General features: G+C 37.4%; 1 protein-coding gene across 1 annotated transcript in view; it reads right to left on the bottom strand.

The window, feature by feature from the left end:
• LOC106137681 (mediator of RNA polymerase II transcription subunit 13) overlaps positions 1 to 14,087 on the bottom strand; it is a 77,193-nt gene that overhangs the window by 27,432 nt on the left and 35,674 nt on the right. Inside the window, exons 3-8 of the mRNA XM_060954759.1 lie at positions 9,912 to 9,996; positions 4,314 to 4,397; positions 2,238 to 2,374; positions 1,794 to 1,927; positions 1,196 to 1,345; positions 523 to 608 (exon numbers count right to left, since the gene is read on the bottom strand). Of these exons, the coding sequence (XP_060810742.1) occupies positions 523 to 608; positions 1,196 to 1,345; positions 1,794 to 1,927; positions 2,238 to 2,374; positions 4,314 to 4,397; positions 9,912 to 9,996 (676 nt within the window). The remainder of the gene's footprint in view (positions 1 to 522; positions 609 to 1,195; positions 1,346 to 1,793; positions 1,928 to 2,237; positions 2,375 to 4,313; positions 4,398 to 9,911; positions 9,997 to 14,087) is intronic.

Genomic DNA, 14,087 nt, shown 5'->3' with positions numbered 1-14,087 from the left:
ATAAGATTCGGTTTCCGTTAACGGGTCGTGGAATCATAAATGCATCTCAATACTAATAAGAAATACTCTCATACATAACATACGTAAATATTATAAATGCAAGACACACAACGCTCGTACAACTACGGCTATATACTGCTCCTATCTACTGTATATATTATATAACTTTTTTATTGTGGAACATGCACTGTCACTGTGTCGACTGAGGGTTGTAGTAATTTACGTATTATTTTCTCTAATTTCAAGAGTAAATAGGTACGCTGGTTAAAGGTTATATAATCAATATTTGCTTATAAAGTTGCAGCAAAGTACAGACCTATTTCATATGATGATGATTTCGGACGTTTATAAGCATGCAAGATTGGCATGATATTTTTCTTCGCTAATAAGCATTCTATTTTTTCAAAAAATTAAATTCCGAATTCGAATTTCAAATTACACAACAGCCAATCGTCGCAGTGACACCGTGCTCACCCACGCGTTATCAGTTAGCGTCAAGTAAGGAGAGTCGCCGGCACTCACTTGTTGCATGCGCACGCGGTCTTCCGCGTCGGGTCCACGAAGTCTTCGGACTTGTCCGGGGCAGACTCGCTGTAGCAAGACTCCGCCTGGTGATGATAAAAAATGTGAGTCTTTCGAAAATTAATTATTAATCACAGAATCATCGGGGTAACATATAACAACGTGTAAATAATGATTTAATGTCAGAAGTATAAACAATCATATATAAAATAGCCACCGTACCTTGAATAATGGTGGTTGAGTCTTATAGAATAACTTCTTTTGATCTAGGAAGTATGCTCGGAACAGTCTATGTACTGCAGAAAATTCCGTTTCCCTCTTCCTTCATTAATTAAATGCGATATTTCAGGCTTGAGACCTTCGCCAGGCTATTGTTATGCTTGGGGTATCTCAGCTTCTATTATAAATGAATATACTTATACAGGTCAAATTACATTAAATTAGCCTCAAAATAAGTTCGAGACTTGTGTTACGAGGTACTCATTCAACAATACTAAATATATTCTATAATAAATTTTTATAATGATAAACATCCAAGCCCCACGACAATCAGAGAAAGTTCATTCTCATCGCGCCTTGGCCTGGACTTCCAGTGTCATAGAGGCGGACTTTTTATATTAGTATCTCTATTGTGTGGGTGTGTAGGTGTGTAGGTGTGTGGGTGTGTACTGACGTGGTGCAGGTGCGGCGTGGGCGTGGTGAGCGCGGTGAGCGCGGTGGCGCAGCGCGCGCGGCAGTGCGCGGGCGGCGGCGCGCGCGCGCCCAGCGACGTCAGCAGCGCGTACGGCACCGGGTAGCGCATGCGCGTGCCGCCGATTATCACCTGCGGGCACAGTGTCAAACTTCTTCTTACACACGTACATTAAATCAGGCCAGACTACAACTTCTCTTTTTTCACAATCACTACATAATTCTTTGCTTCATCTACATTCATTGTTTATAAGCACAAATTACAATAATCAGAGTTTCTTTGATAATAGACGAAGGAAAAGCTGTGTACCCCAAATTAATCTGATTTCTCACCCCTAGATTCCGATGATGAGGCCAGTCAATGAAATTTACAAATAAAAGTCTTATTTCTCTCTCTTTCTATCTCAAAAGTGCCACAGTGTAAAAACGAGAGGGAAATTAAAACATGAACATATTCATAAATAGGCCTCTCCTGAATAATCACTCACCCATGCTTTCGATTAGGGTATTTAAATGTTATATCTCCTTTAAACACCAACTATTTCTTTCCCGAGCTCGATAAACTACAGCGTACAACCCACCTCAACGGCCCCGCAGCCCTGCTCCAAAGGGTATAGTTGTCGCCACGCGTCCAGCAGGCGAGCGGTGGCGGCGTCACTGTCGCTCCATTCCCGCCCAGTCAGAGTTCCCTCCAGACCGAATGGAGCCAGGATCACTGCAAATATAGTGAGAAAAAATTTAATAAACGCAACATTGATCAAGTCATTACCCATGCTGCAGTGTAGTTCGTTCCGCCGCTTCTTCTCCACACGCGCTTTCGAAACGGTAGTAGTTATAATTAGATTTAAGTGATGTGACGTCAAATAGTGATACCTTGTATCCAATTTTGAAAATAAATCTATTCTATTCTGAAGAAGGTCACCCACCCTTCTGATGGTGGTTGTTAAGTGATGTGACGTCAATTAGTGATACCTTGTATCGAATTTTGAAAATAAATCTATTCTATTCCGAAGAAGGTCACTCACCCTTCTGATGGTGGTTGTTGTTGTGGCTGCGGCGCGGCAGAGTCCTCACGGGCGGGTGTTGCCGCACGTCCACGGACGCGCACACCGTGCTCTCGCCGTGGAGGAAGAACGCGAACGAGAACGACAGGTGCCACGGGCTGCAAAAGTGTTGAAAAGATTCTATTAATACAAGCGGGTAGTTCAAGAATTGTAACATTGTCTGCATATTTAGCAGATGAAATGGTGTTTGTTTGCTAGTTATTAATACAGTGCCGTGTGGTTACCGGAACAAATTAAAAGAAAAATGATAGGATCACTCCATCTCGTTTCCATGGATATCGTAAAAGACGACTATGGGATAGGCTAATGAATTAAGGATTCTTCTTTTTGGCTATGGGCAACCTGTTACTATTTGAATCACAATTCTTATCATTTAGCCAAACAGCTGAACGTGGCCTATCAGTCTTTTCAAGATTGTTGGCTCTGTCACACCGCAAGGGATATAGACGTGATTATATGTAGGTATGTATGTATTAATATATTGCTCTGACTCTCCCAACAGTGAATTCTCGGCTTATCTTTCAGATTTTAATTTCTATGAACATTCAGTGCAGAATATATAAATCAAGAAAATTCATCATTTAGCCACACCCGAACGTGGATTTACAGTCTTTTCAAGACTATTAGCTCTGTCAACCCCCAGATATGACGTGATTGCACACATATACATATGTATACAATTTTGTATTTATTTTTCTGCTTATGTTTTCAAATACAAATATCAAGAAGAAAAAATGTATGAAGGGGAACGAAGTCTCACTCTAATGTCTTGACGAGTAATACACAGAGATCTTCATATTGATATAGGAAGGCAAGGTCCGGCGTTACCACCAGCCTTCGTTTGTTCACAGTCCATTGATAAAAACTGTTCCAAACTCAACTTCCATGGAAAAAGTAGGTCATCATAATTTATAATAATACACCCTAGTAGCAGAATTTATAATAATGTCTGCATTACTAGTCATGCTACCACCTAATGAAGGACCAATTTAACGAAGTGTCGTGTGGGTCCCGAAAAAGAAATAAGACCACTCCATCTCTTTCCCATGGATGTCGTTATAAGCGACTAAGGGATAGGCTTATATACTTGGGATTCTTATTTTAGGCGATGGGCTAGCAACCTGTCACTATTTGAATCTCAATTCTATCATTAAGGCAAACAGCTGAACGTGGCCTTTCAGTCTTTTGAAGATTGTTGGCTCTGTTTACCCCCCACAAGGGATATGGATGTGATAATATATATATGTATGTTAACAGAATAAGCCTAATTAGCGTCACCAAAATAAAATTAATAGTAAATTAGTAATAATAGTGTATGATTGTCAAAAAAAAAATAAGCAGAATTTAATTATTCATATACATAAACATATATGAACATATTATCTCCTAGTTGATAAAACCACACGGGTTTAAATCGTGCCCTTATTTTGAGCAGAACGGAAGGGAAAGTCGATCGAATTTACTATAAAAAATTTTTGCTCTACTCTGAAACGACATCAAGAGCGTGTGATCAAACTTTCACCACACAAACAAGTTTCAGGAGGTGGTCCTTAGTCGAGCCATGTACTACTTTATAACAATAAAATCAAGGCCAATTACCCGTCATTTTTGGTAAAGTAGAATAGAAACACTTCATTTCTGTTTTGGATTAAATCATTCGTGGATGCGATGAGGCGATCAAATCAGATTTTTATCAGACAGGCAATCATTACTAACCATACCATGTTAAGTATTACTTATATGGATAATAAATTTCTATTAAGCCGATCCCGAGTTCTTATGCCTACATTACAATTATATGAAGTACCCGGTTGACCGAGCTTTGCTCGGTCTATCAGAGATGGCGCTGATATAGTTTCTTAAAACGCGGTTTTTAAAATGTTTATATATCTTGGGAACCGAGCTTTTCTCGAACCTAGGGCCTTGATAAATCGATTCCTTGAGCCGAAAAGCCCCTAATCTGTAACTTTCATGAAAATCGTTGGAGCCGTTTATTAGATAGATAATATACATTATAATGACTCGTATATCAAGTACCTGTTGCCAACGTCCTCTTCATCTCCATCGTACGGTTGCACGAACCACTTGCCAAGCCTCACAAAGTCCCTAGATAAGAGACATCTGAAAGGAAAAAGAGAAAAGAGATCAATATTTAAGAGTTCCAAGTACTTAGGTAATAAAGTTCTGGTCAAGTAATCGGCATTAGGTAACGCAAGGAGGCAGAAATAGCTGTGTTAATGTTTAAAAGAATCAACCACCACTGTTTATAAAGCACATAATGACTTTTGATGACCGTTGGCTCTGTCTACCCCGCAACGGATATAGACGTGATTATATTTTATGTTACGTCATATATACATATCTACAATCAATCGCATATCAATTTAGCCGCATGGAACTCTTAGAAGACAGTAAAAGAAGCGAAATTGCAGTGAATTTGATGGGTTGATATGCCGTTGGCCTTACATACATATATCATGGCTTTATTGTTTACTGCAGACAGAGTAAGACAGAATTAATAGTCACTAATATACTTAAGTCTTAACCTCTAAAAGCAGCATAAAAAGCCTATATTAATTGTTTCATATATTCAAATTCAAAATCTTTATTGCATATCATAAAGTACATCAGTTGAATTACAGTTACTGCTTATAAATAGGTACAATATGAACCCTGTTGGGCATCGCAATTTTAAAATAATATAGAACGGCGGGCAGGTTTTTGTCGGCTATTATGTTGAATAATATAATAATAACAAGAATAAAATAAATATAATTTATAAGTGTTATTTAATTTTATGAACAAGGATAATATTATAAACATGTCAATAAGGGCAATATGCAATAATTCCGAGTGATACATATTATGACGTCATATTGAATCATCACACAGTAACAACAAATGACGATTTTAATGATGCATATTCAGTTCAAGTGATCTATTTAATGGTCCGTATCCAATTAATTTACACCTCCATGACATAATGATTCAATAAGTTTGATCATTGTTAGTTGCTTCGCACAAATTATTATTATATTTTTTATATTAATTATTTATTTTCATATGAAGAGCTTTAATTTTTTGTACATAAATTCTACTAGTAAAACTAAGAAAGAAACAAATATTTGTATACAATCTTATAGAGTTTACTTAGCATAAATATTTATCATCAGTCTATAGAGTATCGCCTTGTGATATAACGTTACTCTATATACAAAACGTCAAATCTATTATATAAAGCCAATAGGTTATCACAACTATATACATTGCTGACTAACACATTACATTTTATTTCATAACTGTACAGTGGGCGGCATATTCAATGATACAACGAGATTGAAAACCTGCTGTATAAGAATATTGCGCAGTTGTGGTATATCAAAAAATAGTCACTCCATTGATGATAACTATTGCTAGGCGTAGTATATGTAGTATACTTATTTGTAGTGTAGTAAGATATTTGATTGATGTCTATCTTATTTAAATTTCAAATCACATGCCTGAGAAACAATTGAAAAGTACGTATCGACTAAATTTAAAACAGAATTAATTAGTGTTATAGTTATTTCGGTCGATGTACAGGATCAATATAGCTCTGACGTAGCAATGCGCCCGCGCACCATACAATGCATTTGACTCACTAGCGTAGAAATAATCGTTTGTGAAATATACACCTTGGGCTATAAACATAATGGAACTTACTTGTGCTTACTACACGCATATAAACGTTCCATTCTATAGACATTTGTTTGGTCTTAGAAATGAATACTTAAATTATTAAAACGCGTTTTGCCTCTTTTAAAGCTATGAACATTATGTTTTTGTTTTCTTAAATAGTTGACTACGCGATAATCGCCTGCTGCTTACTTTTACTATTCGACTATTCGATGACTTAACTATTACCAATAAATAAGTGGAATAAGTAGTTATGATACACATACAGTATCTTTCGATTATTAAGCAGTATGTTTTATATAATCATCGCGGTACCCATGGAAAATTATTATCTAGAGTGTGGTACTGGCTCAACACAAAAAAGAGGAAATGTATTATTTTATAAATTTTAATTATCATGTGATATTATCGTATTTTAAACTGAGCATGGTATATTTGAACAGGCAATCCAATTAATAAAATGTAGGCTTGGTGGGGAAGCGGCAGCTTGGAAATTCCTAACGGGAGAAACCTCTACACTAACGCACTTAGCCGTACGGCAAATTGATTTACTGGAAAACTTGGTTACTACCATAATAGTTATATGATTCACTTTCTTATTTAAATAATAAAATAAACATACGAAAAGGATTTATGTAAAACAAGATAAATTCAAAAACAAGTCATGTACTTGTAATAGAAAGAATTTATCAAAATTTTTCTAGTCGCTTAAAACTTAAAAACTTTTGATAATTTTTATTATTCATTTACATTGCTGCCTTTTGTTCTATTCTAATATTCTGTCGACAATACTACATATAAACAAAGATGACCAACTATTCACAAAAAATATCGAAGATTAAATATGAAGATTATACCTACGGCAAAAGTACACGGCTACAAAGTGCGTAGCGTCGTAGCATGCAAACTGTCATGTTTATAAGTAACGGGAGAGCGCGCGCGCACATAGCGACCTGCAATACAATTTAATTCGGACGCGAACCGCGCGCGCGCGCATAATAACAACGATGGCGCTGTGATCGCCGGGGGCCACACAATACAATGGATTGACAGTCTTGATAAATGTCGTTGAAATTGACATAATATGTGCTTGTTTGTTTATCTTCCGTTTTCTATTATAAAAATAGATCTACACAAAAGTACATTTATTTCGAACGAAATTGAAAAATGACGTGCAATAAACACTCGAAACTAAACATATGTTGTAAATCAAAACACCGACAATGAACTTTAGTGCAATATCTAACCAGGAGTAACCTACGGGCAGGGACCTTAACCCGGGATCCAAGAGGTACTTAATAAAATACAAGATGTTATTCCAACAAAAATTTCTAAACTACATCATATCTATCAAGCGAGAATTGTCTTCGATATAAAAAATGATAAAAAAATTCGTGTGCACATACTAACAACAATTAAACATGTATTCTATCAACACAAGCAGATTAACAAAACAATAGCGAGATTAAAAACGATTCGATCACTGCTACAAAACGACACGGGCCTAGTTAATATGCGCATACACAAACAATAATCTCTGTGAATATTTATACGGAGGTAGCGGCGTGGTGTACAAACGTGTAACGCGATTTGCAGGATCACATAACAATATCATATACACACAAAAATTTAAGATATGTATCAAGTATGGAATTAATGCCGTGTGGTTCACAAACATAAAAAAGAATAGGATCACTCCATCTCTTTCCCGTGGATGTCGTAAAAGGCGACTAAGGGATTGGCTTATTAACTTGGGATTCTTCATTTAGGCGATGGACTAGCAACCTGTCACTATTTGAATCTCAATTCTATCATTAAGGCAAACAGCTGAACGTGGCCTTTCAGTTTTTCAAGACTGTTGATTCTGACTACCCCGCAATGGATTTAGACGTGATTAAATGTATGTATGCATGGAATAAATTGATACATAAATAAATAACATTTTCAGTTTGATACTTTCTAAAGGTTGATTTGGGAAGTTGTAAAGGTTAAATAAATGCAAAACAAAAAGATGCTTATGGTAAATAATGTTATAGTCTTCGATGAAAAAAAAGCAATAAAAATACGTAGGGAGCGATCTAGTTTCGTGGGTTCTAGAGTCGCTCAATTGGCAAACTTCGGCACTAAAGTAATGTTTACTGCTCGTGCAATACGCAGGTCGAGAGAAAAAGTTTGCTTATTTGCCATAGCCGAGCGCAATGAGGCAACAGAAAATCTAATGAGTTAAATAAAACTTAATATATTTTTCTTTCATTGGAAAATATTAAGGTTTTTTGTTTTCTAAACAAGAGTTTAGAAATCTGTTGTGTCACAACTTTGAGTCCATCACGGTTAATGTTAATGACGGTATGATAGATATTCGATATAAAAACCGATTAGAAAATTCAAAGAAAGCTAATCTAAATGTAGTAATTACATAAATTTTACAGCGCAAACTATAATTTTTGAAAAAAATAAAATTCAAAGAATAGCCATCCCCCTTCAAGTGTCATTCGAAAAAACAAATATGGGCGAAGACTTTCGCAAAGAAGAAGCACTTGTTAGACATCTTATTAAAACCACCCATAAGTTTTAATATGTCAACACGAGTCACGACGAGCAAACTCAAGGGTGGGAGGCGAAAAAAAAAAAACAAAAAGAAAAAAACAAGGTACGATGATCATTACAAGTGTATCGTAAAATGGTCGCGATCCCGGCCCCCAGACGCATTGTTACTTTGACGTGCCGCCGAGGGGTCATCGACTCCTCTGGATTTCGTCCACATCCGAGCAGAGCTCACCAAGAGATGCGCGCCTCCGCTTCACAACTATTTACTTAGGTCCTGTGGACTTAATAACAGATACTGGGAAATTCCTATCTTGGCTATGGAATTTTAGATACAATTACCGAGATCGGGTGAATTCCGATAACTGAAGCGGGCGCAGACGGAAGAAAACTGATTTGACAGCGATTCATTTTAGATACTTTGAGCAGGATGGAATTCGACGAAATTTGTATTCTAATTTTTCTACAAATATTAATAAAAAAAATTGTGCAGTAGAACCAGTAGGTAATATAATGGTTAGTTCCAAAATGATAACAAAGTATCGTCGGAGGCCTAATAAGTGGTCGTTCTGCTGTATCTACAAGAATGCTTCGCCCGGGGCCCGGACCGCGATATCCTTGCAAAAAACCGTGCGCGTCAGACGATGCATCGACCTTCGTCGGTAATGATGCGCCTGCGCACTCCCAGGTGCGGCTCTTTTGGCGAGAACCGAGATCGCCAATTTGATTTCATTAAATAAATATGGAGAATGTTGAGAACCGAGATGATACGACGGTTACGCTTGATTCGTTATTTGGTTTTTCAGATGAAGCGCGCACCTGGTGTTCACTGTATTTTTCTCGTGTATTTACAATTGATGAACATGATTGTATACGTTCGAAGAAGGTATTATAAGATTAACTTTTGTGCATAACTTTTCTCATATAGCATGTTACAAATCAACGAGTTTAATTAGACATCGCGATGCGGATAGGTCCGAAAATGAAACCTTGGGGAGCACCGGTTCTCAGCGCTCTTTTGTGTACCGCAATGTATAGAAATCGTTGTAAAAACAGGGATTTATAAACAAAAGACGATTAATTAAATCTAAGAAGGTACAGACATGTTGCTACGCTCCGTCGGCGACAAATTGCACCGCTGGCAGAGACGGGCAACAGGCGACAACGGCTACCCTGATTTATTTACCGGCTCTATAAGAATAGATTGTTTATTTATTGCTAGGCGGCCTCTGTACACACATCGGCCGGATTAATCGTATACAAAAATAGCCTAAATACACCGATTTTTCAATACCAGGAAAGTCGATTAATTTTCATTACACAGTCATTACAAAAATGGGCATTTTTATTTCCGGTTGATCCAATAATCCAATTATAATATTAACTTGTTTTTTATTTATAAATGTGCGTGTATACCTTTCAATGAGGTTATGAAGAGCCTTGAAGAGCAGCGAACGGCACTCGTAGGAAAGCCCACTTTCCCACGATCCTTGGTCGCCTTCTGAAAACAAAAAAATCGTAATGTTAGCAAAAGAATAGAAGGACACAATGACAACTACAACAGTAATAACACATTAACATGAGTAGGTACTCTTCACTGAGAAAATTAATAAAAAAATTGCAAGCTCTTAAAATCATTTTATATTTTTACTAATACGTCGATTACTAATGATAACTGCTTCAACATCAATGATGATAACATTTATCCATTTAACACAAAAATAAACAACGCATTTTTAAATTAGCTAGCCTTCAGATGCAAATTATACAAGAATTTAAAAAAATATGAATTTGAGTCCAGAAATTAGCTTTGCAAATTTGAAGTGGAAGACAGCATTCCGATCAAATCGGTCAGCTTGACAGCATAACACATTTTCCTATTAATCTCTATGATTGCCAAGGTCGCGACGTGTATACAATGGTGCAGCGTTGATGTGGCGGCAATAAAATCGTGTCGCAGTTGCAGTATAGCCGGGAATAGCTGTTGGTGCATTCGCAATCGGAAGATAAACTCGGCCTATCACCGGCGCTATGCGAAAACAAAACGGCGCGCGCGACGTTGCCGTTCAGGGCACCTCGCGCCGTCTCTATCTACCAAGGAGGCGGGGCGGGGGCGACCCGCGTGACGTCACGGTCGCTCGAAGCGCACGTGCTTGTGTTTGTCGCACGACACACATGCGAGCCAATGTTTAGCGTCCACTAACATTTTAATTGACATTGAAATTTCATACACAATCAGGCATAGAAATAAAAAAAAGTACAATTAAAGTAATAGTAATCTGAGATTTCAAGGGGGCATTAAGAAGTTGTTATCACCACTCCGTTTGAGGAATAAACCCGAGCAAAAACAATCGACATGATGACTTCTGACAAGATATGTTATCGTTCAATGTCCGCCAATAATATAACGCCCTAAGCATGTTTTGTAGCGTTTTGTGCGTTTGCAGCCGCCATCCTGGAGCGGTTCCAACTGAGCAGCCTTGACATTCGTGCTCCAGGTGTGCGCGTGCCATCTCAGACCGCCGCATCTGAACTAGTTTTTCCAGTGTCTAGCTTAATTCTTATTGCTAAAGCTGTCTTATCGCGTTACAATCATAATAACGTGCTTAAAATCAAACAAGCACATTCAACTGTTTTTAGTTAATCACGTTCGTGCGATGTTTATCATCGCAAGATGTGTATTTATCGACTTGACTGCCACTTATGGAAAATTAAAAATTGTCAGCCAAAGTTGACAACGGGGAATTAAAAATCAATAATATACTAAATGTATTAGAGGCGTGTAGAGGAAGTGACGTCAAGGAATGACGTTGGGTACACACTATGGCAGTCAGCAGAGCTTCGATCGGTCGCTACCGAGAGCTGAGGGGCGAGGCCCGTGTCTACACTGACGGCGGAGTTAACACGATCGTTGTGTGTCAAATGTTCCGCCTTTCCGCCATCAGTGTGATGTTTTCATCGCTCTTCGTTAAGATTACTCTATCTCATAAGTCAACGTTCAATTTGACGAGCTTTGAATTGATGTACGTAAAAATATCACGCTGGTCTCTGAATTAACACTGTCATGGTATGAATATAAAATATTTTTTCATTACATTCACAACTGAATTACTCGTATAACATTAAATTAAAATAAATCAAAAATAAACAAAACATATGATTCCATTAAATTCCCTTCCAAACTCTAAAAACTTATTACGAACAATATAATAAGTCATTTATCAGAAATGGTTATTGAACCGTTATTGCCATACAAATGATCTCAAGACTCAATTATTGCCTCGTTGGCCGGCTCGGCATCATCATATCTCAAGGCCGTTAACACGAACCGTATGCTTACTGTATCCGACACCGATGTGCTCGAATACCGGAGCGAGTCACGATCACGATCCCACCACGTTCGAGAGCAGCGAGGACTTCCACATCGATCGATTAGGCATCAGCCTTGGGAATCGCCGTCCGCACTTGTGAAAACGTAATGGATGATAGATGATGGGCATTTTTTCGAGTGGTTCATTGTGAGTGTCGAAAAGAAGACTCGCGCAATGATTGTGTGGTTTCGCAGCGAGATGAGGATTTCGACATAGCTGCAATTTGTCTCTTATTTTTTAGTTAGCTATTATAATCAGCTTTATCTCATGCGAATTTTTAAGAGACACTCTTGATATTTTTACTGTATTTTTTTTAGTAATGTTAGCATAGTACTGAATAGGATTCTGTAAATATTGCACGAAATACAAAATGTATGTGTATTTTTTTAAATAATTAAAAAGTAGGTACAATATTAAAATTTTATCTTACATCCTACCATCCTTAAACATCGTTTTTTAAACAATGTTCAAAACGTCAAGTAAAACCAAACAAACTTTCGGTTGTTGAAATTGTTTAATGGGATAAAAATGAGCTCATTCAGGTTGCATTCTTCAAAGTGCAGTAATGAGGCTGGCTTAAGGTTCAAGGTCGTGTGTTTCGCCACGGCAACTCCTGTGTTCGGCACCACCTTGTGCCGGATCGATAGCGGGCAGACCGACGACGCGCGCCGCTGCGACCGCCTCCTCGCGGCAACAAACGCAATCGCCCAACGATTATCACTATGCGCCAGTGTAGCCAGCCCCTCAGTTTTAATTGTAGATCTTCAGTTTTTTAATTCAGATCTACTTATATAACTTTTTCTTACTAGTAAATTTATCTAAATGGTTACTTTTTTTTTGGAAAATTCCTGATAAAATCTGATGCGACGAAGAATTAAATGGAAAAAAGAATCAAATTGTAAAAAGCACATTCCGTCGAAAGATTCACAAAAAAGAGGTCATTAACGCCTCCAAAACATTGCTTCAGATGTCAAAGGAGACTTACAATATCTGCAGGTTTTTGAAGACTGATCTACGGTTTTTACTCTATATTTGGGTTGGCAACACTGCTATGCGCTTGTATCTGTTGAATTGTTTGTATGCAGACGCCAGCGGCTGATGATAAATGAGATAACGCTATCGAAGCGTAACAATAAAGACGCGTGCTTTTTACTTCTTCATTAGATAACATTTAGTCGCTTCAACGGCTTTTTGACGATTCCTTTTCTTACTTTATAAAAGGAGGAGGAGGAGGATTTGGTATTTCGTCATGGTAATATGTTTTTTTTTTCTCATTGTAATTTTGTCTTAAGTAGATAAAAGGCAAAATTAAAACATTCATCGTGTGTGAATTGAATTCCACCAAATTTTATATGTAAACGTAATGTTTACATTGCATTTTACATTGCTGCGTTTTTAATATTGATGCAGGTAATGTATATCTAGTTTTTATGTATGTCGAATAGACCTTAACTCGGTTGTTTGGTTTAAAGTGTTTGGGGGCCCGGGGTCCGCGTTTCGACTTTTATCTCTCCACTTTTTTGGCGTCCTCCGATTTCAGTCCATTGGCTCGCATATTATCTCGGTACCTATTATACCTTAACGACGTAAATAAAATAACCAAGATATATAACAACAAAATGATAACGACAGCGTCTATTTTCATAAGTGTTTTTCAACACTACACTACACGTGGGTTGGGCGGTCTCGCGTCCTCATTTCACAAAACCCTTTCCAAGTTTGAAGTGTAGGTTTTATACCTTATAAGTAGCATATAATCTTTGCAATTAAGAAGCGTTGCCAGCCAAAAAGGCGATTAACAGATTGTTATCGCTGTTGATATTATCCACTTAATTAAAATTAATACTGAATGAGTAATAAGGAAATTTAAAACGAGAAGACCTTGACAAGTGTTACTAACTACAGAAATGTTAAGTTTAAGAGTTTTAGCAAAATTGTGTTTCAAAATAAATGTTTATATTTTTCTTTTTTGTGTATTGGAAGATTTAGACCAAAACAATTGAAGAAGACACTTCAATCCCGTTTTATTATTTAGTTATTGCTATTATAATTATGTATATGTACGATTTATGTACATATTTGTTGTTTTAACATTCTTAATAATGCGCAAGAGTATGCGATGCTCGGCAATAGGAAGCGAAAATATCTGCGCGCGTTTTGTTTACTACCTAGCTAACAAGACTCAATGCGGCGCGGGCCCGCATCTCACGACATGGCGAGT

Source organism: Amyelois transitella, chromosome 5 (genome assembly GCF_032362555.1).
Source record: "Amyelois transitella isolate CPQ chromosome 5, ilAmyTran1.1, whole genome shotgun sequence".
Taxonomy (NCBI): Eukaryota; Metazoa; Arthropoda; class Insecta; order Lepidoptera; family Pyralidae; genus Amyelois; species Amyelois transitella.
Note: the sequence above shows the minus strand (reverse complement) of the source record. Positions and strands in the feature narration are given on the sequence as shown.